Source organism: Eubalaena glacialis, chromosome 8, assembly GCF_028564815.1.
Source record: "Eubalaena glacialis isolate mEubGla1 chromosome 8, mEubGla1.1.hap2.+ XY, whole genome shotgun sequence".
Classification (NCBI taxonomy): Eukaryota; Metazoa; Chordata; class Mammalia; order Artiodactyla; family Balaenidae; genus Eubalaena; species Eubalaena glacialis.
Window position 1 is genome coordinate 7,853,850 of NC_083723.1, and position 22,948 is coordinate 7,876,797.

Consider the following 22,948-nt stretch of genomic DNA (forward strand, 5'->3'; position numbering starts at 1 on the left):
CACTCATCGAAAAAACAAGTGGTTACGAGAACATGGAGAGAAGAGAGCCTTTGTGCACTCTTGGTGAGAATGTAAATTGGTGCAGCAACTATGGAAAACAGTACGGAGGTTCCTTAAAACATTAAAAATAGAACTACCACACGAACCAGCAATTCCACTTCTGGGTGTATATCCGAAGGAAATGATAACAGGCTCTTGAAGAGATATCTGTACTCCTATGATTATTGTAGCCTTATTCACAATAGCCAAGATACGGAAACAACTCAAGTGTCCCTCAGTGGATGAATGGATAAAGAAAATACGTGTGTGTGTGTGTGTGTGTGTGTGTGTATACACACACACACAGTGGAGTATTACTCAGCCATAAAATATAATGAAATTCTGCCATTTATGACAGCATGGATGGACCTTGGGGACATTATGCTAAGTGAAATAAGCCAGAGAGAGAAAACCAGAATTTTTTTAATCTAAGTGGGCTGAGCCTGACTAGCGTTCAGTCCTAGGGAGGAGGGGGCTGGTCCTCCTAGGGGAATGGACTGCGGTGGGCTGGCTGGAGGGTATGGAGGACCCTGTGCCGGCCGCACAGCCTGGTGATTCAGGGAATGCTTCCCTCCTGCGCCTGCGTGGCTCTGTGTAGTCATTAGCGATGCACGGAGATGTCGGATATGGTAAGGTTTGGCTCTGATCCGGAGTCTCACACTCCGGGTGGCGGGAGTGGCTGAGGCCAGACAGCATCTGAGAGCTTGGCAGGTCTGTGCCCACTCGGGGTCACAGCTGCCACCTGGTGCCCCAGGAGGAACCAGTGAGGCAACGCTTCCAGGGTAGAATCTTCTCTCTAGGCCGCCAAGCACCCACGCAGGGCGCGGGGCCGTCAGCATGGCACGCAAGGCTGTGTGTGGTATTCAGAGAGAAGGCAGGCTTCCCGGCACACGGCAGACGTTCACTCTGCCGCTGAGATGGGCCTTGAGGAGGGAGGGCACAGAGAAGCCAGAAGACGGGAGGGCAGTGCAGCTCAGGGGGGCTCGTGCCCTTTATGGTAGGGGAGGCTCTCACACTGAGATGTGGCATCCGAAGGCTTCCTGTGGGCTGCGGGTGCGGACTCCAGCCTCCCACTAGGCTTCCTAGTATGAGCAGAGGGCGGGGTGGGTAGGATTGAGAGTGAAGCCGAGTGACCTTCATGCCTTCAGAGGTGTGGTTTGGTTCAGAGAGCGTGCTCACGGGACGGCAGGTCTCTTGCGTTCCCGTTCTCCGCGGGGAGACCGTGACAGCCCCGTGGCCTAGCCCTGCCTGGCTGTGGGTTCCATGGACAGAAGCGATGCCACCTGCACTCGGGGTGCAGAGCAAGAGGCGCCACGTGTGAGGGCTCGCGCTTAGGAAGCACCCTTGGTTGTGCTTCCAGGCCATTGGCCACGTCAGCGTGGAAGGCCCAGAGATGCCCGGTGGGCTGTGGGTTCGGCCGTGCTCTGCAGGGCGTGGGCCAAGGCCTGGGGTGCGTACACCCTCCTTGCTGTGAGCGGTTAGGATGGGTTCTCTCCCAGAGCCCCCGGAAGAGCAGGCGGGTTTCCTCGTTTCCCTCCGGCCCCCCCTGGGCTCGGGAGCTTTGCGTGCAGGAGCCCTGAGCTGGCTGCCCTTCGCAGGTACGTGCAGTTCCTCAGCGGGCTCCTGTCAGGAACGGTGAAGATGAACGCCTCGCCCCTGTTCCTGCATTTCGTCATCCTGCACGGGACCCCCAACTTCGACTCTGGCGGAGGTGAGTGTCTCCCACGGGGTGAGGGTCTCGAGACGTGCCGCCTGGCGCTGGCCCTCAGTTCCGCGTGTTGATAGCCGATTCTGCGTGTCTTTCAGCGTGCCGGCCCTTTCTCAAGCTCTACCAAGCCATGCAGCCTATGTACACGTCGGGGATCTAGTAAGTGTGGCTGCTTTGCTGGGGGTCTCCGGAGGGCCTGGGGGGAGGGGGCCCGCTCCCGGCTGCCTCTCCTTCTGGAGGGGTGAGGGGGGGAAGCCAGGTGAGCCAAGAGCAGGGCTGAGAAGGGGAGCCGTGGGTGCAGTGCCCCCGTCATCCTGCCCCGCAGGTGTCTCGCTGCAGTCACACGGTTGGCTCTGTGAAGGGACGTGGACGCTGGGACCTGGGGGAAGGAGAGGGCCCCGCACACCGTGTGGAAGTAAACACATCGGGGTCTTGGGACAGGGCCACGGTGGTCTCCCTTTCTCTCCCCTTTGCAGTTTAGACAAAGGTCAGGCAGACATTTCCAGACTATGTACTAATTCTAGACTTATTTGCTTTGCTTTTTTTGTTTGGAGAAGCGTTTTATGCACATCAATGGAAAATGAATAAAGGTAAAAAATGTTCTTAGCATCGTGTCATCACTCAGAATGAACTGTTGTCACGTGTCCAGACTCCTGTTGGACCCAGGCACCGGTGATGCTTGGGCAGCCTCACCCACTGCTTACCACAGAGGCTGCTGGCACCAGCACGCCAGTACTCTACACTGCGTGCTCCATCGTGCACGGGCCTGGGGTGGGCCGGCGGGCACTGGCTGTGACGTTGCTAGCAGGACCCTGCCTGGCCCTGTTGCTTTTTCATATGTTCTTTGGACTCATTTTCATAGGCGAGAGTCTGAGGAATTGGATTCCTGGGCCAAGCAGGATATTTTGTCTAATTTCAGTTGTGGGGTTGCTTTTCTCAGAATGTATTCTTTCCATTAAATCATGAAATCGCATAATGATGTACCTTCTCATTTATTCCAAAGCAACGTCGGCCCAGAAAACCAAAGCAGGATCTATATCGCCATAGAGCCAGCCCAGCTCCTGAAAGGGGACATCATGGTGAGTGTCACGGCCTTGCCCCTGCTCCCAGTTATCACACCTGGAAAGGTAAAAACAAGTTCATCTTAAAGCAAGAACATGAAACCCACCTCCCACCCTACCCCTGCCCCGAGAAAACCTGAGGGAAGAATGGAAAGTAGCCTTTACCTTAAGGCAGTTGGTTAATTTTCTGAGTAAACCTATTTTAATAAAAGGAACAGAACGAATTGGTAGAGCCGCTTGCTGTGTGCACCCTTGAAATTAAAGTCGTAACTCAGCCACTGCGCTTCCCAGGGCTCCAGTTACCTGACCACAATATGCAGTCTTAACGTGACCCAGGCCTTCCAGGGGTAGGCATAGACATAAAATGTTTATTTATCGTTAGTGGCCTAGGTGGGAGGTACAGCTAGTGTATTGCAGCTTGGTTTATGACTGAAACAGTGATTTCTCCAGATAATTTTGATTCTTGGGGTGCTGTTGCTTGGGGCAGCAACAGCACCCTGCCCTGTTCCACCTTTGCCTTTTATCTATCTTGAATATACAAAAATGCACGCATCTAAAATAAGAGAAATTTGTCTGAAATAAGGAAAACCTTTAAGGCACGTGTGTGCTTCCCGCAGGCATAGAATAGGTCTCCTGTAATCTGTTTGAGGCCCAGGAGGACATCCCGTGACAAGAAGATACGATGGTTCACAAGTTGGCTTTTTATTTATTTTAAGTGGCTCATCCAGAGTTTTCGAGGAGTCTCGTTAACTTTTCCTAATATTTTGGGTTTTCCACCCTTTCTTCGTGGTTGGTGAACTCCCACCTTGCCCCATCCTGCATTCTCATGAAGCTCAAGTCAGTGAGGTTCACAAAGGTAAAGATCCTGGGCACATTCACAGCTGATGCCCCCTTTGCAGCCAGGGGGTGCCCCTTCCACTTCCAGGTCTCAGGGGTCTGTGTCCAGAGAGGGGTCTGCAGGCCCAGAAGGCACATGAGGGGGAATAAAAAGCAGACCAACAGAAACACGGCTCTGTTTCCAAGTCACCACGTTGAGCACCTGACAATCATGTTGTTCCACCCTCCCCGCGACCTTGAGATGGAAGAGCCGGTGTCCCGTTTCATAGGTGGGAAGGCCGAGGTGCAGGGCGGTTGCTAGGTTTCCACGAGTCTGTTTTCTCAGCCACGGTGCGGCAGTGCCCCGAGGAAGGAGGACTTGGGGCTGGGTCCTCCTTCCTGGCTCTGCACAGCAGCTCGTGGCCTCATCTCTGTGGTTAGGAGGGAGGGGAGGGACGGGGCAGGGGAGGGATGCCCCTACTCTTGTGCTTCTCTGCCCAGCATGCAGCCCTGGCCGAGTCTCCTTGGACCTCCCGGGATTGTTGGGCAAAGGGCTGAGCACTTATTGGGCACCTGCTGTGTGCCGGGCACCAACCAGGGCTTTTACCTGGCTGTGGCTTTTGTCTGCTCACCAGCTCTGTCCTCTGGGTCTAGTATTCCAGCTTGAAAAAGGAGGCCAAGAGACCCAGAGCGGCTGAGAGAGGGCGGAGGTGCTGTTGGGACGTGCGCCCAGCTGGGCATTGCCCCTGGCCTGGGAGAGGGCTTGGAGTCGGCATTGCCAGGCTGGGTGCTCCCTGGGGTCCGTGATGAGTAGTTGGCCGAATCCCTTTGTGATGACCCGAGGGAGGGGCTCCCCCTCCAAGAAAGAGCACCTGACTGTGGGCTGGTGGCCGCAGGGTCTTCCCGAGGCAGCAGGAAGTTGCCAGTCCAGAGGCCGGCGGTGGTGAGTCACCGCATCTGCCCCGTCTCCCGGCTCCCCTTCCCTCCTCCTTCCTCCATCCTTCCCTCTTCCTCCTTGCCTCCCTCCCACTGTCTCTTCCCTCCCTCCTTCCTTTTGTACTATTAATTTATTTGTCCAGAGGGCCCGTTTTGAATGTTTTGAGCTTTCTGAACGTCTGAGTTGGGCCCTAGCACAGGAAGGAAGGGAGGGACGGAGGGACATCTCTGTCCTGAAGGAGCCTGGCGGGGGAAGTGGACGTCTCGCAGCAGGGGGATCCAGAGAGCGCCGCAGGGTGGGTCCTGACGGCTGAGGCCGGCCGGCCGGGAGGTTCAGGTGGAAGCGCCCTCAGAGTTGGGCGCGAGGCCCTGGGCAGGGGGTGCAGCAGTCCCCAGGCCTTGAGGATGCCCTTGTGGGAATTAGTTGTCCTGGGAGGTTGAAGCCAGATCGTGCAGGGCTTGGATTTTGCCGTTTTCTTTTGGGAAACGTGGTGTTAGCAAAGCTCTTTTCTGTGTCCTGAAAATGCCCTGAATCACCCCTTGAGAGTAACCCTTATAGGATTGTGACTTAGAGGAGTGGTGAGAATGTGGGGGACAAAGCCCTTGGTCTCGAGCGGAAGGAAGGAAGCCCCGCAGCTACGTACGCGTGACAGCAGATTGGGAGCCGCAGGCCCAACAGGGGCACCGCGCAGCCGGACAGGCCTTGGGTCCCACGCCTGGGCTCCCCCCCGGTCTATGGCTTAACGGGATTGGGTGGCCTCAGACGGGTCTTGCCCACGCTTGAGCCCCTTCCGCCGCATGAGGACCGTACGCGGGCTTCGTGGGGATGAGATGAGCTGGGGCAGCCGGCGCGGGGTGAGGGCCACGCGGTGTGACCGAGGGCCCACTGTGGCTTGGCCTGGGCGTGGCCACCACCTCCCCGTCCCCCCGGGCGACTGCCTCCCGCGCCTCACCGCTGTCCGAGGCCCACGTCGGCACCGCAGCCAGCCGCTGCCTGTGAGCAGGGTGCCTGCGTAAGCGGCACGTGCACCCAGCTTCAGCTGGGATGTGGTCTGAGCAGGCGGGTGGGGTCGTTCTGAGGGGACCCGGGTGCGTGGTTGCGTTTGGCCCTGGGGAACTGGGAAGCGGGGCGGGGAACTGGGAAGCGGGGCGGGGAACTGGGAAGCGGGGCGGGGGAGGGGAGCGGGTGGGTGGAGGCGGCGCTGGCAGACACGCTTGGACGCCGCGGTGTCCGCGAGCCGGTGCCGCTGCGGGCGCCGGGAGCCATCCCCCGGCACGCGGCGAGCTTGTCGAAGCCGGCCCTGCTGCAGCAGGAAGGCACCAGCCTGGGAGTTTGGGACGCCATTGCCTGCACGGTCTGCAGATGAAAGATGGTGCCTCTGGGCACCCATGGCCACGTGAAAGGCGCCTGTCGCCGCGTGTATTTGCCCCATGGCTCTTTTCAGGTATATTGGTAAGTGGCTTCGAGCCAGTGGCCAAATGGGACTCGCCCTTCCCTGTGCCTGCTTTGCTACTTCTCTACAGGAAGTCCGAAAGTGTGATTATTAGGCCCTGCTCGAAAAGTTTCATTTCCAGCGGACACTTGTCAGTCTGCTTGGTGCTGAGTGGGGCATCCTGAAGCGCCAGCTGCGGGTGAAGGCGTCGGGCCAGCGAGGGTTTGGGGAGCACCTGCCCGAGACCTCTGGAGACGCGCGAGGCCTGGGTGGGGAGGGGGAAGGGTGGACATCAGTGTGGCTAGGGGGCCGTCAGTGTAGAGCCGTCAGAGTGAGTGGACCCCTTCTCCTCGTACAGCGCTGGGAGGGGGCCCTCACGGTCACGGGAGAACAGAGGTGGGGTGCAGCACAGGCCCAAGTGGGAGGAATGGCAAGAAGACTGGTGTGGGCCTCAGCACGTGGGCTGCACCCCTCCTCAGAGGTTCTGGGGAGGAAGCACTGGCCCCTCTGCCCGGCGATCAGCCTCCTCCTCCCCCGTGGGCACCCCTGCCTCTGCGTGCCCGCTTTCTTGTCCAGATTTTAGCAAAGGATGGTTTACGCCCAACCGCCCCTGCCCTCCCTCCTCCCTCCGTCCCCGCCCTCCCTCCGGCCGCATCCCAGGGGCCGCATCCCCGTGGCCGTCTCCGTGGCACTCACTGTCACGTGGGCCCTTTCTCTTTGTGGAGCCCCTCTCCTGGTCCCCCTCCGGCTCCTGGCGGGTCTCCGCGCTGGTGTTCTCTGGGCATCCGTCTCTCCCGAGTGCTGTCCTCTTGGCCCCGTGTCTCTCTCGCTGGGTCCACGCTGCCTCTTCTACACTTCTGCCTTCGGTCCTCGGGCCTCAAGTTCAGCCCTTGGTGCCTGCCAGCCCCCTGGCCTCCATTCTGCTGCTTTCTAGGACCGTCCCCACCTGTTCCCCAGACTCCGCATGGGAGCTCCGTCCTGGCATCCCCTGGCTCCACTTCTCTCGTCAGTCGTGCAGGTCCTCTACCCACGTGGATCCTGAATCCCCGAGCTCTGGCCCCGTCCGAGCACGGCGTTCTGCAGCCATGGCCCAGCATCCTCCCCGTGGCGGGAGGAGAGGGTCCAGGCTCCTGTATGTGGCATAGGATCCCCTGGGTGTCCTGCCCCCTCAATCACTTAGCCCCAGAGATCCTGTATCATCTGGTTTGTTCTGCACACGGCCCCATGGCCCTTTCCTCTGGGTCTTGCTAATGCCTCCCACCCGTGTCACCCTCATCAGGCACGACTGGGGCACATGGCTGTGCCCTCCCTGAGGCCGTGTTCGATGATCCTTCATAGGTGGGTACCTCGTCTGCCTCCCTAGTGGATGCCCAGCCCTTGAGGCAGGCGGTTGACTTGTCCCAGCCTCTCCAGAGCCAGTCATCGTGCTTCTCAGGGGTGGTGGCTCATGCTTGCTGTGAGCCAAGAGGGGACCCTGTGCCCAGTGTGCCATCGTCCCCAGCTTACTGCCCAGAGCCCGCCCCTGAAGCAGGAGTCCCTGGGCAAGTTCACACCCCAGCAAGAACTGCAAGCTGCCTCTTGCGTGAGGGGACAGCCGGCTGGATTAGCCCTGAGCGATGCTGCAGGAACCTGAGAGGTCTGGCATTCAGGTGTCCTGTCGCCATGGGGTCTCTTGAGGGGAATGTTTTGTGCTGTGAAGTCACCCTGTCTGTGAATTTTTGCTTCTGTTGGAAAGGCCGGCAAATAGGGATCTCTTCACAGGAAATGCTTAACTTGATAAAACCAGCCCCTTCCTGCACCTTTGTGCATTCTTAACATGGAGTATTTTTGGACTGAATTATTATTTGATTTATACTTCCTGTGTTTACAGTTCATTTTTGTACACTCTGCACTTATTTTTTGCAACGTTATCAGATGGGAGAAGGATGATGCGGGTTACAGCTGGACATGGGTAATTTTCCATCACACAGGGTAATTTTTCCTTGCACCATTCGTGGAAATGATTACCTAGGAGGTTTAGTTTAGTTATTGATCTCTAAGAAGTCTCAAAGTAGCTCTAGCCTCTTGTATTCGTTTCCCAGGGCTGTCATGACAAAGTACCACAGACTGGGTGGCTTAAACAATAGACATTTCTCACTGTCCTGGAGGCTGGAAGTCTGAGATCAAGGTGTCAGCAGGGCTGGTTCCTCCCGAGGCTTCTCTCCTTGGTATGTAGATGGCTGTCTTCTCCCTGTGTCTTCACGTCATCTTCCCTCGTGTGTGTGTGTGTGTGTTGTGTCTGTGTCCTGATCTCCTTCTCATAAGGACCCCAGTCAGATTGGATTAGGGCCCACCTATATAACCCTACTTTACCTTAACCACCTTTAAGACTTCAACATATGAATTTTGGGGGCACAGAATTCAGCCCATAATACCTGTGTCCATTGAATAAACCCATTCTGGAATAAACCTATTCTAGTAAGGTTAATAGTGAAATCAGGTACCATTGGTTCTCCGGCACCTTTGGCTCTGATTTGTCATTCGTTCTCTCATTCATTCCCCACAGCGTATGTCCTGAACCAGGTAACATGGTGGATGTGAACGTGAATCACACACAGGTCCTACTTCCAAGAGTTTAGATTCTAGCTGTTGAGTGAGATGAGGTGGCAGACCACTCTCGTGCAAGTAGAATTTGGTGTGTTCACGAGTGCACAGAGGCAGGATCTGAAGGTTCACGGGTGGGAGAGAGGATTCCAGTGCGTCCGAGGAGGGGGGTCTCTGAGGTGGTGCCATCTGGCCTGGAGGACGGGCCCAGGGCATCCCCACACTCAGATCATAATCTCTGGGGAACACATTAGGCTGCATGATCTGTGGGCTCCTCCGAATCCCAGGGCTGTTGGTTCAACCTGAAAATGATCTCAGGGATCAAAACAGGGAAGTAGCTGGGCGGCAGAACGTTCCTTGGTGTTGGCAGAGCTTCCTGGGGAGTAGCGCGAGCCGTCTCCCCTCCTGCTGTGCAGGTTGGCTCTGGTTTCCAGAGTCTCCAGGCAGGAGAAGCCCCTGGTCGCAGATGAACTGTGGGAGACCCCTGCACTTCGGTTTGCCCTGTCCTTCAGTTCTAGGGAGTCATCGCTTGGTGCGCACCCCTGCGAATCCAGTGGGCGTTCCTTCAGTGGAGAAAGCTGCAGACGGAGAATGTTTCAGGGCCTTTTCTGTGTAAAGGTTCAAATGTGTAGGCGGTTTAATTTCTCTTCAAGAATTTGGCAACCGGTTGTGGCTTGGACAGAATCCTAAGCTGCAGGGAATGCTTTTATGGGGTACCCACCCCCAGCTGCAGAGGGCTCGGCTGGGCTCTGGCGTCTGCAGAGCCTGCCTCTGCTCTGGAAAGTGGAAGGGGGCCCCCAGGGAAGGTTGACACTTTGGCCACCATCCTGTGAGGTGGAATGTCGTCCTTTGATTTTCTCCCCTCCTTGATTTTGGTAAATGTCAGTGGAGGGGGGGAAAGTGGAGGGGGCTCCGTCTGTCATTCCTTCGACTTGGGGGCTGGCGGGAGGGCTGTCACTGGGGGCCATGGTGACACCCACCCGCTGTCCAGCTTTGCCTGAACACTGCCAGCCTATCCGCACACACCTTCCCACTGCACCCCTGACCCGCCTGTCTTTGCGATGTGCTTGCACTGAGGGTCAGATTTTCGAGTCCACCCCAGAACTTCTAAAGGGCAGCAGAGCCTCAGGTGTTCAGTAAACATGCTCCTGTCGGGTGGGAGGGCAGAGGCGTTGGAGAGCGCAGCCGTGTGTCGTTATGTAACCTTGCTAAGGAATTTGCATGGGCCGCAGGCCCGTCAGGAGCCTGGCGGTGGTCCAGAGCCCTGATGCGCTTGTAAACACTTTCCCATCCACATGCCTCGTCTTGCTGCCTCTGCTTGTGCAAACCCCGTGGCCACTTACGTTCTGTCCTTGTGGGGCGGGGCTCCGTGACCTGGCTCCAGCGACCCGACTTCTCAACAGAGGGGACCTTTCCCAAGGAGCCATTGCAAACAAACAGCACCTTAGTTTATTGTTTCTTGCTAAGGGCACTTACGTAGGATCAGGGAAAATGAATGCGTCCGCAGGCCTCTCTGGATTTGCTCCTGCGGAGGTCGTTACAGGACTTCTGTCGTGCCATATCGTCCTGGGACTTGCTGTGCATGCATCCTTCTCCCCCGCTTTGCCCTGGGTCTCCTGGACCTGGATCGGGCCTGATCCGTTCTGCATCTCAGCCCCATGGATCTACTTGTGTTTTCATTCACAGCCAATACTGCTGACCTACTAATGGTTTAGGAAGTGAGTGACAGCCTTGCCACCCTCTGAAATCATTTTCACCTCCAAGTGAAATCATGGTTAGTGCTGGCGCTGGATAATGCAGGTGTTTTGACCTAGGAAGGCAGCCATCAAGCTTATTAAACCTTTAAGCATGTGTGGTTGTAGCTCATTCTTTGAGGATGCACGTTCCTCGATGCCTGTGTAGACAGCCACCAGGGCCACCAGCAAAGTGGGTTGAAATTGTTGTTTCAAATGCAGATATTCTAAAATCCAAAGGCAGAGGATTGATGTGTTCTTAGAAGCTCTCTGGGGAGACCTAGGTAAACAAAACTGCTCATGCCAAAGGGATGAAGGGGGTATTAACAGACCTCAATGACTCTAATTGTTACAAAACGTTACCAATACTGTATGCCTTAAAAGGCGCATTTTGGGCACTGCTCTCAAGCAAAATGTTGACGGTTCTTTCCCTGGAGCGTTAGGAGCGTTAGGAGCGTGACTCTCGTCACTGATGCTGCTAAGATTGATTGATGCGGATGATGTATCATTCCTGGCTCTGCAGGGGGTGCCAGAGGCCCCCGGGCGGGGCTCCTGCTGGGTGGGTCCATCTCCTTTCCAGTTGGAGCTGCCAGGACCCCATGTGACCGAGACTTCTGGGGTTCTCTGTGCCTTCAGGAGACAGTGGGGGTCATTCTTGAGGTGGCCAGGAGGACTTGAGGGGGTGGCGGGTACCATCCGGAGCAGTGGGAAGAGAAGTCCATGGTGAAACAACGGGCGGGAGTATGGGGAGGGCTCAGGTCTCCGCGGGCGAGGTTCGTCAGGAGGCCCCGGAAACCCCTCGGCGAGGGCATGTGTGCGCAGAGGGCGGCTGTTCTGTGGCAGTGGGATACCCCGCTCTTCCTTCCACCCTGAACCCTTGTCGTGTGAAAAACTGGGAGTCTTTAGACACTGGAGTCACGCTGGGCCTGGGGAGGTGCCTGTGCCCCAGGATGACTGGGAGCTAGCAGCCTAGGGAGGGTGAACCCATTTGCTGTCCCTCCCGTGCCCCAGGGCATCTGGTGACCTCTGCCTTGCCCTGCCTGGTGCCTGGAGTGGGCTGGGATTCGTGTGTGATGAGTCATGCTCGTGTGTGTGTGTGTGTGTGTGTGTGTGTGTGTGTGTGTGTGTGTGTGTGTCTGCTGTGATGAGTGATGGTGAGACCGGAGGAGGGGAGCCCACAGAACGTCTCGGGTCCTGGGGAAGGTGGGAGCTGGGCCTGGGGGCTCCTGGTTGGGATCAGCTGCCGTCAAGAGCTTCCTGCGGGATGAACCCTTTAACTCAGAGCAGGAGAAGGTCTCCCTGAAAGGGAGCTGTCATTGGGCCTTCTGCGCTGCCCTGAGGCTGCACATGCCTCTTTACCCAGCGCCTGCGATGCCCCCGTGTCCACCTGGGGCTCTGCCTGCCCACAGACACCTGGTGCCAGCTTGGGGGAGCTGCCAGCTCTGTGTGGCGTGACCCTGTGGGCTGGCCTGGGGCTGCTTCCCTCAGTGGATGTCAGCTTCTGGAGGCCTTGTTGGGTTATTTTACAGCCTCAGTCCCCCTGAGTATTTTTTTTTTTAATAAATTTATTTATTTTTGGCTGCATTGGGTCTTCGTTGCTGCACGCAGGCTTTCTCTAGTTGTGGTGAGTGGGGGCTACTCTTCGTTGTGGTGCGTGGGCTTCTTATTGCGGTGGTCTCTCTTGCCGCGGAGCATGGGCTCTAGGCACGTGGGCTTCAGTAGTTGTGGCACGTGGGCTCAGTAGTTGTGGCTCGCAGGCTCTAGAGCGCAGGCTCAGTAGCTGTGGCGCACGGGCCCAGTTGCTCCGAGGCATGTGAGATCCCCCCAGACCAGGGCTCAAACCCGTGTCCCCTGCACCGGCAGGCGGATTCCCAACCACTGTGCCACCAGGGAAGCCGCCCACCTCAGTATTGATAAAGATTTAAGGGCCAGACTGGTGTGCGCCTGAAACTCTCTTTCCTTTTCTCCAGTCTTCTCCCCTTTTCCCTCGTACATCCAAGGTACCAGTGGGAAAAGGCAAACGGAGAGGGTGGGTCCATCACCCCACAGAGATGGGCACGTCCTCTGTGTGGGAGTCTCCACCACAGCACGTGTGGGACCTCTGCTGAGCGGGCAGCGCGGTCAGTGTGGGGCGAGGGCCCTGGAGGGGTGAGGATGCAAGTAGCACACTCTGGAAGGAAGGCTGAGGGGACAGCCTTTGAGGGGGCCCTGCTGAGGAGCCAGAGACCCCGGACGAGGTGGGAGAGGACTTGCAGCCGGCGATCCATTTGCTGTTGGAAAGCAAACTGAAGGCTTCACACTTCTGCAGAATTCTCGTTGGCTGGTTCCCTGGCCAGGGGCCAGAGGCCAGGCCTGAGCCTGCATCCCCACTGGCCGTGTGTGCACAGGCCGCCTGGCACCTCCCGCCTTGTGAATGCTCAGTTCGTGTTTGTCAACGTGAAACACTCCCCTGACGGTCTGTTTACATTTTTTCTTCAGACTGTCTCCTTGTAGAGAGCACAAAGGTAGACGACCTCTGGGTCTACCCTAAGGGGCACAGTTCCCGACACGCTGGCCGCGGCTCCTTGGGCCTTTATTTTTTCTCTCGAGTGGTGGTTTCACTGGTGAAGGTTATAGAACGGTCACCTGAGCGTCCTCCCGCATCGCTGGTCTGGACGGTCAGTGACCTTGCACAGAATCATTGAAGCCCAGCTTTTTCCGAGCAGAGTCTCTTGTGAGCATGGCTGCCTCTGAGATCCCTGCACCTCCAGTCCCTTCCTCCCGGGCATGCTCAGTGCAGGGAGTGGCCACCTCTGCTGAGTGTCTGAGGGCAAGATCCAGCCTGCTTCTGGTCTTGGACCCCTGGGGACCCTGGAAAGGAGCCCTGACCTGCCGTGGGAGGGAGGAAGGGTCCCCTCTCCTGCAGCACGCCACCCCGTCGTGACCTTCGAGCCCTCCCCGTGGCCAGCGCCGTCCACAGACCCCTCAGGCAGGGGCAGGGAGGCCCCCGTGTAAAGGTGGGAAACGACGCCAGGCCTCCTCCCCTGCCCACCCTTCCCTGCCACGTGCCAGGAAGGGGTGCTTCCACCCTCCATAACAGCACAGTCACTCCAGGGGCCTGAGCTGCTCCCAGCGACCTAGGGCCACGGAGCCACAGCCTGAGTTCAAATCACATCCCCGGTGATTCTGGAGACTGGTCTCAAGTGGCCATTCAGGACGTCTGGACAACCCAGCAGTGGAATTTCAATTCCAAGGCCTCTCTCCCTTTCCCCTTCCCTTCCTTCTCCCTTCTCCCCATCTCTCTCTCTCTCTCTGAATTATAGCACGCAACATAAATATTGAGCATAGTTCAGAAAGTGATGACTGCCTGGTTCTTTCATGAGAACAGAAAGGCTTTAAGGTGAAACATGGAGAGCTTAGATGAAATGAGGAAGAAGAGGCCACGGAATTTCATTCCTCAGCCGTCTTCCAAAGTAGAGGTGTGGTCCGTCTGAGGACTGAGGACTGTGGGATTCCTGTCCTGTTGGAACAGCACAGGTGTCCTCCAGAAGGACCAAAGCCGCGGTGACGTTTGCAGCCCGTCTCCTGGGTTGGGACCCGCTGGCGGCTGCGTGTACTCCCAGCCCCTCCTGGAAGGGAGCGGCCTGTGCACCCCCCGACAAGCGCCCTCCGCACCCCCCGAAAAGCGCCCTCCGCGGGCGCGGGCTCCCCTGAGGACACACCCTCTTTACCCCAGGTGAAGTGCTACCACAAGAAGTACCGCTCGGCCACCCGAGACGTCATTTTCCGCCTGCAGTTTCACACTGGGGCTGTTCAGGGCTATGGACTTGTGTTTGCAAAGGAGGATTTGGACAACGCCAGCAAAGGTGAGGTCCCTGCCCCGAGTCCAGACTGGGTGTGTGGGGAGTGGACCCTCGGCGGGCGACCCCTGGCGGCCTCATGTGTTTCTTTCACTGTCCTCCCCCGCTCCACCCGTAAGTCAGCCTATTGACAAAATCATTACCAGTCTCACAAAAGACTGGCAACTGACCCAACAAAGAACAATTTCTAGAGAAACGGTGAAACTACTGATACTTCCTCTGTCATTGGTGCTCTGTTGGAGATTTGGGAAGGGTGTTGTCCTGGTTGGAATATAAGGACAAAATTCATCCACCCTTTCCCGTCTCATTGTCTCCAAATTTGTTGACATAAGATTTCTTTTTTAGATGACCGTTTTCCTGATAATGGGAAGATTGAGTTAGTCTTCTCAGCCACTCCTGAGAAGATTCAAGGTGGGTAGAATGCAGAATGCTGGCGGGCAGGATGCTGACCTGGTTGGGTGATGCATATGCTGGGGCCTCTGTCTGGCTTCCCACCTCTGCCCATAATTGGAAATATAATATATTTTAAAAAATAATAGGATATTAGACAGTGGGAGGGCATTGCCTTAGAGACAGTAGGGCCCAGGTGGGTCAATAAGACCCCAGAGATGGTGTGACTCGCCCAAGGAAGGGCCCAGAACCTTAGGACTGGGGCCGTGTCGTGATGCCCTGTTCACTTCTCCCTCAACAAACAGCCACATGTTTTTAAAGAGGATTAGAAATATAGTAGACTGCAAATATTTATGAGCAAAACAGACTCTCTTCTTTCTTCTAAAAATACATTTAAAGAGAAATCAGTCCCTTTATCATGAAGGCAAATGGTTCATTTCCATCACCAAGATCCATACTCGTGAAAGTTTTAATTCATTTTTTTTTAAAATTAATTAATTAATTTATTTATTCTTGGCTGTGTTGGGTCTTCGTTTCTGTGCGAGGGCTTTCTCTAGTTGCGGCGAGCAGGGGCCACTCTTCATCGCGGTGCGCGGGCCTCTCACTATCACGGCCTCTCTTGCTGCGGAGCACAGGCTCCAGACGCGCAGGCTCAGTAGTTGTGGCTCACGGGCTTAGTTGCTCTGCGGCATGTGGGATCTTCCCAGACCAGGGCTCGAACCCGTGTCCCCTGCATTGGCAGGCAGATTCTCAACCACTGCGCCACCAGGGAAGCCCTTTAATTCAGTTTTTAATAGCTGTGGAAAAGAAGCACCCTACTTCTGTGCCCAGTGCCATAGATTTAGGCATGAACAGTTAAATGCAAGGCTGTGGGGTAAGAACCCTCCTGGCATCCTCAGAATGATCAGGGAGCCTCGAGGGAGGGCCCAAGCCTGCCCCTCCTGTCCACCTGCCCTGAGGCCGATCCTCTGGGGGCTTCTGGGTCCTTGACCTGCAAAGCCATCCGGGTGATCCCTTAGTGCAGAAACAGCGCCCAGAGCCCCGTACCCGGTGGATGGAGGACCAGTGTTCGCCTTTCCCTTCTGCCAAGTGGTGTTCACTGTTGTTCAGTCCATCCCAAATAGTGCACAGCAGCTCTGATTACTGGAGGGCTTGTGGGAGAGGGCGTGGATCTGAGTGCTGGGCTTGGGCACTCAGATGCGGGGGCTCCTCTGCCTCATTGCTGGCAGATGCCCAGAGGCGCCGGCTTCTCTCTAACTAACGCCTGTTGCCCCCGACCCACCGCCCTGCAGGGTGTGAACATTTGCAAAACGACCACGGGGTGATTGTGGACTTCAACACGGCAGACCCGCTGATCCGCTGGGACTCGTACGAGAACCTGAGTGCAGACGGTGAAGGTGAGTCTGGTTACCTTGTGTCAGTTACCAGGGAATAGGGCCCAGAAAAAGCAGCCTGTTCACGTTTAGATCAGAAATCTCCTTGCCGTCTGCTTGGAGGCTGGGAACCCTGCCGTCCAGGACCCCTGCCGTTGTGAGTCTGAGGGCACTCGTGGGAATCAGGCTTGGTTTTATTTCTGTTTGCTCATTACCCTGGTGTCCTGGTTGTACGGCTGCATCATTTAATCTCTGTTTTTGTGAGCCTGTCTCTCCCAAACATATTCTCTCTTGGCCACGGGATACGCAGTTTGGGTCACAAGTATCATGAAGGAGCAAAGGAATGAAGGGTGGCATCTGCCAGGTTTATAGAAAGAAGCTCCTGGAGGCTGATTTCAAAGACGAGGGATCAGTCTTCTTCCAGGTGCTGGAGAACACTGGCCTTTCATCTTTTTCAACCACCAATTGCGAACAGACCTGATTTGGGAGAGAAAAATCAAAACATTTTTGTCCAATTACTTTCGTCCAGACATTAAATAGCTAAAAGCGAGTCTTGTGGAGGTAACTCCGCCGGTGCCCATCTTTGTGCATCTCTGGGCTGGCAGGGGCTGGTGGCTGGGGATGTCTGCGGTCCACGCCAGGGGGCACGAGGCTCCTCTGCTTGTCCGGCTGGGGTGTCTGGGCTCGTGTCAGTACTTTTGCGATGCAGACCCTCCTGCTGTCTGGAGGTGAAGCCGGCATCACTGTTGTACTTCAGGCACGGTTTCTAAATGCCGGCTGCGTGTTTCACAGCAGGGGTGGCCCCTGCCTGTGTCAGGTTTCATCAGGTCTCATCACCTGACTGCTCCCTTGGAGCCCCTGTCAAGCATCTGCACATACCTCTGAGCACTGGTCCAGTGCCTGGTCCATCCACCACACTGCATTCCATCAGAGGGGTTCCCAGTAGCTCTTGATTTTTTTTCTTAGACCTCTCGAATCTACTTTTTTTCAAAATTGAGGTATACTTGATGTACAATATTATATAAGTTACAGGTGTACAACATAGTGATTCACAATTTTGAAAGGTTATACTGCATTTATAGTTATTATAGAATATTGGCTATATTCCCTGTGTTGTACAATATATCCTGTAGCTTATTTATTATATACATAATAGTTTGTACCTCTTAATTCCCTACTCCTATCTGGCCCCTCCTCAATTGCACTTGATCTTGGTGGAACTTACGTGGCGTTCCGAGTTCTCATGGTTGTTAAGTGCTGCCTCTGTGGCCCCTGCTGCCAAGGCCCTGCAGACCCTTGCATAGCCACCTTCCAGAAAGCATACACAGTTTCCCTCGCATGGAAACATTACCCTTCCTGAAGTTCCCTCCTTTCCCCCAACTCTCCAGGGCTCCTCGCTGAGGCTGACCTGCATCGGTGAACTCATTCCTGATGCCCTTAGCTCTCATCTGGAGCCGCAGCCCCTTGCGTGGGTCCCTGGAGGAGGGCGCAACTGGGCCCCCAGACCTGCAAAGGCGGGGGCCTTGGCCGGCAGGAAACAGGGTCTCAGCCATGCTTCCATCAGGGCAAAACTCTCTCCAGGGTTTGGTAGCCTATGGAACCGTGTCTTTTGGCTAGAAAATGATGTTGCAGCCCTCTCTTCTATCTGCACTTCCATCCCAAGTCCCTACTGGTTAAAAAAAAAAAAAAAAAACAGAAAAAACCACACGCACACAGAAGCATCGACGTAAGCTGTATTTATCTTTGGAAACCCCTGCTGTCCTGGAATGGACCCTCCACAGTGGCCTTCTGTCAGGGGCCTTGACCCCCCTGTTATGTCTGAGTGAGGATGTGGACAAATGATTCCAAGTGTCCGGTCGTCACTGTGGAGAGTCACTCCTCTGCTCCCGGCTCTGTGGCCCTGGCGGGGTGATGGGGGTCCCGCTGCCCCATCAGCATTTCGTGGGGCGCTCTTTCAAGGAGAGAGAAGTTGGGAGGGGTGAGGGCAGACAGCGGGGCAGCCTGCCGGGGCCTCTCCTATGCCATTTTATTTAATCCACATAAGAACCTGTGACCCATTTTAGAGATAAAGGCGGCAGTTCCCAAGAGAAATCAAAAGCTAGACGTTGGTGAGGGGTCCTGGTAGCCTTTTGGGGTTGTGTACTCTTGGTGATCATCGGTGAAGCTGAGTGAGTTGTCGTGTGTTCGAGATCACGCAGGACAGAGACCGTGGAAACGGGACTCAAGTCTGGGCCTCTTTGACCCCAATGCTATTTGGTGCAAACCTCATACTTCCAGCTGAAAACCTGCTGGTCCCTGGGCCAGGGTGAGGCCTGCAGACAGCATAATCCCCTCTAGGCAGTGTGAACAGAAAAGATGTATTTCTAGGGCACTGGGTGGCGAGCTTCCGGACAGATGTGACTGCCTACCCCAGTGGGCTTGACCTCTCCGGGCGCTGCCCTCGGGGCCCAGGACATGGAGTTGAGCTGCGTTGGGCAGCCCCACTTGCGTCGGGTGACAGGACAGGGCAGCGAGCGCTGTTCTGTCTAAAGACACCTTACTGACTCTATATTGGTGGTTCATTAACATCGAACTCCTGGCCGGCAGCATGTAACTCGTGCCTGAGCAGAGCTGATCTACGCCCGTATTTCCTCTGTAAGGCACCTCGTGGCCTCCGGCTCTGAGGAGCATCGCTTCAGCACTTTGCTGGGGGGCCACTTTACATAGAAAAAGCACCAACAAAGTGCACGGAAATGCAAAAAGTGTGGCATGAAATAGGCCTGGAGAAGGCCACTTTATGGTGTGAGAGCTGAAAGGAGAAGGCAGGGGTCCCTTTGTTCCACCACAGCTACGAGCCTGTGTGTGGGACCCTGGAAACTTCTACCACTCTGTGCATGTCAGTGAGTGACCACGCAAATGCTGTGTGTATTGATTTGAGGGTTACAAGTGAGGAGTTCTTAGTGAGCAGGTGAATTTTCAGATATGGAATCGTGAATGATGGGGGTTGGTGGTACTTACTGTTTCTGTTCCTTTTGTCCCTCCCACGGGGCTAAGCCCTCTGCGCCCGGGGACCACAACCGGCCTCCCCATCCCAGGGAGGTCTAAGAGTCACAGCTCTGCCCCAGCTGCCTGCATTTGGTTTCCTACCTCTCTGCCTGTTCCTGCCAGGAAAGTTCCTGTGTCCTTTCCTCCGCTGCACAGTGGGAACAGTGTAGCTCCTGCCTCTCTGCCTGTGCTGTGTGGCCTCGGACAAGTTCCTGTGTCCTTTCCTCCGCTGCACAGTGGGAACAGTGTAGCTCCTGCCTCTCTGCCTGTGCTGTGTGGCCTCGGACAAGTTCCTGTGTCCTTTCCTCCGCTGCACAGTGGGAACAGTGTAGCTCCAGAGCTGCTGAGAGGATGCGGTGAAATGATCCGCCTGAGGCGCTGAGCACATCCTTCAGACGACGGGGTCCTAGAAACAGTCTTATCCCTGCCTCTGAAGCCCAGAGGTTGATGGAGACCCTGGTCTAACAGGAGGTCGGTGAAGGTGTGTGGCACCCTGAGACGTGGGAGAAGCACGTGTCTGTCTTTCCCTGCGCTGTCAGGTGGCAGCACAGCGTGGCGACACCAAGTGGGGCCTTGCTCTCGGCTCTGGTGACGTTTCTGTTCCACCCGAAAACGTGTCTGTTCCCGTCTGTCATCTTGGCGCCGACGCTGCTCAATGATGAATGTCGCTGCTGCTACAACTTCGTGTGGCACAGGGCGCGTTGCGCCAGCAGGCTGTGATGGCTGGGGGGGGTGCCCACCGCACCGCACGGGTCCCTGGACGCGGGGTGCCACGCCCAGAGGCAGTGTTGACCCCCCGCTGGAGGCCGGGGGTGATGCAGGACCACAGCGAGCCAGCAAAGCAAGTGCCCACAGCCCTGCTCCTGTCTCCCACGAGGCCTGCGGCTCTGGCGCCGCTCTCCCGCTCTTTCTCTCTCGCTCGACGAGGCACGTCCTTGTCTGAAATGGCCTATTTTAATTAGATCGTCCTAGAGATAACCCCAGCTCATACATTTTCCCTTTTTCACGCGTCTCATATTTCCTTAGGGGCTGCCGTGTTTCTGATGCTGTGATGAGCTCAGGGAGAGAAAATAAGCAGACCTCATGGGGAAGACATACATGTGTGTGTATTTGTGTATGTTTGTGTGCATGTGTGTATGTGTGTGTAGTGTGTATATGTGAGTGTGTGTACATATGCGTGTGTGTATGTATATATGTATGTGTGTGCATATATATGTGTATATATGTGTATGTGTCTGTGTGTATTTAATATACGTGGTGTGTATGTGTTCATGTGTACATGTGTGTGTTTATGTGTACATGTGTGTATGTGTGTGCACCTGTGTGTATGTGTACCTATCTCTCTGTCTACCTCAGCAGTGGCCAGAAGATGCCCCATGTGCCATGGGAGGACTAGGTACCAGGAATTAGGGAAGATGGAAGAGAAGCAGCTACTCAGCCTGTGTATTCGATGGAGATGCAGGAAGAAGATGGCTCTTGTAGGCAGGGGTGCAGGAAGGGGGCGTGGGAGAGCCCGGCGTTTACCTGCCTCATTGCAGGCATGCTGCAGGAAGCGGCAGGCGCTGGGTGAAGGGAGGTGTCGGGGCCCGGACAGGAGGGCAGCAGTGAAGAGGCTTCTGGAGGCCCTGGACTCGGGTGTGGCTCTGGGTGGGCAGTAGGTGGTTTCCTATTTAGGAGGTAGATGACTAAGACTCTCCGCCAGATTCAACTCAGGGGTTGGGACAGGGAAGCTTCCAGAACAGCCCATGGTTGGACATGAAGCCTTGCTGTGCCCCCCTTTCCTCTGTTCCTGGCTTTAACCAATGAATGAGTTTCTGGCCACCGGTAAAACTCGCGGATCCAAGGTTGCATAGACGGGGGCCACCGTCCCCCAGGTTTTGGCTCTGCTACTTCAAGTTGCTACCTTATAAACATCCTGTAGTTCAGACTCGGCCTCCCAGGTGACCACAGTTGTCCCAGAGCTTCGTGGGGGCTGGTTGCAGGAGAGGGAGACTTAGATTTCTCACCACCTTCACAATAAGACGCAGTCCTCTCACTCTCCCACGCAGGACGCCCTGCAGAGCCTGCGGCAGTTGGCCTGCTGGTGAGGACAAGTTGGGTCAAGAAGCGGCTGGCCACGGGTGTGTGCAGAGTTAGAAGTGCCAGAGCCAGTTGTGACATTTAGGTGTTGCCATTTTGAAAATGGATTTGAAAGCATTTCTTCCCAGAAATTGTGGTTGGGTGTTGAGATTTGGAAAAGCAAAGCAAGCTTTGGGGACTTAGCAGAAAGAGGGTCGACTGGAATCTGGCAGATCAGGTCCTGGATCTGCTCTGTGTCCAAGGCCAGGCTCCCCGCTGGCAGAATGGGAATGCTGTTGGCTGAGCTTCCAGAACTTAGGGGCTGCCTCCTCAGTGTACATGTGTGTATGTGTGTGTGTGCACACGTGTGTGTATGTGTCATCGGTGTCTGGCCACGGCCACCACTCACTGAATGCCTCCACTCTCTGTATCCAGACTGAGAAGAATTTGCTTAGATCCTGCGCCCAGCCAGACTTTTCCAAGCGTTGCTTGCTTGGACGGTTTAGAGCAGAGTAACGGCGTTAGCCCAACCCGCGCTGTGTCAAATGCTGATGGCATTTGCCAGTTTAGATGGATGAGGTGGGCCTCTTGCTCAGACCTCAGCAAGCACCCTCCTTGTGCTCTCTTGATTTACGGCCTCTGACCCCCTGGCCTTGCCAGGTCCCCTTGCAGGTGTGAACCCCTGACCCAGAGTTAATCCTCCCTTGATAAGGGATTTCAGGCAGCAGTTGGGATGGAGGGCAGTGGCTTCATCTTATCTGAAATACAGGAGTCTCACCATCTGTGCTAAGAACCATAAAGTCCTTCGGGTGTTAGCTTTTTGAAATGGATTGGATCCTGTCAGAAGAGTTAAGTGCGATGTCAGAAGCTGTTAATGAGTCCTGACCCACCCTGAGCTGCCATCTCAGAATCCATTGCTTTTCTAGCCCAAGTGGTGTCAGAGAAATCGACTCAGAACTCATGTCGTCCTGGACGAGTTTGCATGAATTAGCCCGTGTCAGTCTCCCAGGGATGGCTGGAAGCATTAAGTAGCATTACCCCAGGACAGACAGTGAACAGAGGCACTGAGAGTTGGCTTGATTTCACCGGGGTCCTTGGCCCCCAACTTGGTCCCCCATCTCTCGGGCTGTGGGACCCACCGCAGGAGTGAGCGTGTCCTGTGCTCTGGGGCAGGGTTCTGAAAGGCAGGTGGCTGTTGACCTGCCCGCAGCTCCAGTATCTCCCTAGACTCCAGCCAAGTGCATGTTTATCCTGCTCTCACTTTCCTCCTGCCTTTTATGACCGGCGTCGGCATTGCCCCTGCCCTTTGATGCTGCACCTGCTTTAGCAGCAGGCACCCAGGGATCCCCACCCGTGCCCTGCATCCCGTCTCTGGAGCACTCTGTCACTGGCGCCCTGCCTTGGGGACCAGCAGCTGATGAGTTCTGACTGCTGGTGGGTTCTCTGAGAGATGAAACTAGAAGTGGGCCCGACCCCCTGGTTTCCCTGAAACCCCAAGTCACACCACTTCTACATGAGAGTGAACTCAGAGAGTGTGTACATGTGGCGTGGTGAGGGGTTTGTTTCCTGTCCCCTTCTTTAAAAGCTCTTGCAGACCCACTTTTACCAAATTGCATCTCAGTCGAGCCCCTCCCGGCTTGCCCTTCCACCTCCCTCCCAGCCTGGACAGTGGCACGTTGGCTGGGTGAATTAAGCTCAGATCCACCTGGTGAATTTCCTTCTGTGTCCTCCGTGGGGAGAACTTCCTCAATAACGGGCAGGATTGCAGTCTTCCCTGCAGAGCCTGCAGGTGCATTTCTGCCAAGGCAGGGCTCAGGCATTTTGACAATGTCACCAATACGGGAATGACTCCAGACTTGAAGTATTTGACAAGCAGAACCAAAAGCCTGACAGAGAAAGGGGCTGAGATGCAGGTGCTCGTGAGTGTCCCCCTCCCCAACACATGCACGCGTCCC

General features: G+C 55.7%; 1 protein-coding gene across 10 annotated transcripts in view; it reads left to right on the top strand.

The window, feature by feature from the left end:
* The window catches only part of TNS3 (tensin 3), a 233,158-nt gene that overhangs the window by 120,026 nt on the left and 90,184 nt on the right, over positions 1-22,948 (top strand). For 9 of the 10 annotated variants that reach the window (XM_061198352.1, XM_061198346.1, XM_061198351.1 and 6 more), the window contains 6 exons: positions 1,638-1,750; positions 1,846-1,906; positions 2,751-2,826; positions 14,025-14,154; positions 14,494-14,559; positions 15,831-15,935. In XM_061198352.1, the coding sequence (XP_061054335.1) occupies positions 1,638-1,750; positions 1,846-1,906; positions 2,751-2,826; positions 14,025-14,154; positions 14,494-14,559; positions 15,831-15,935 (551 nt within the window). Of the gene's footprint in view, positions 1-1,179; positions 1,490-1,637; positions 1,751-1,845; positions 1,907-2,750; positions 2,827-14,024; positions 14,155-14,493; positions 14,560-15,830; positions 15,936-22,948 lie in introns of those variants that run through there. The other variant, XM_061198353.1, reaches the window with a different exon arrangement.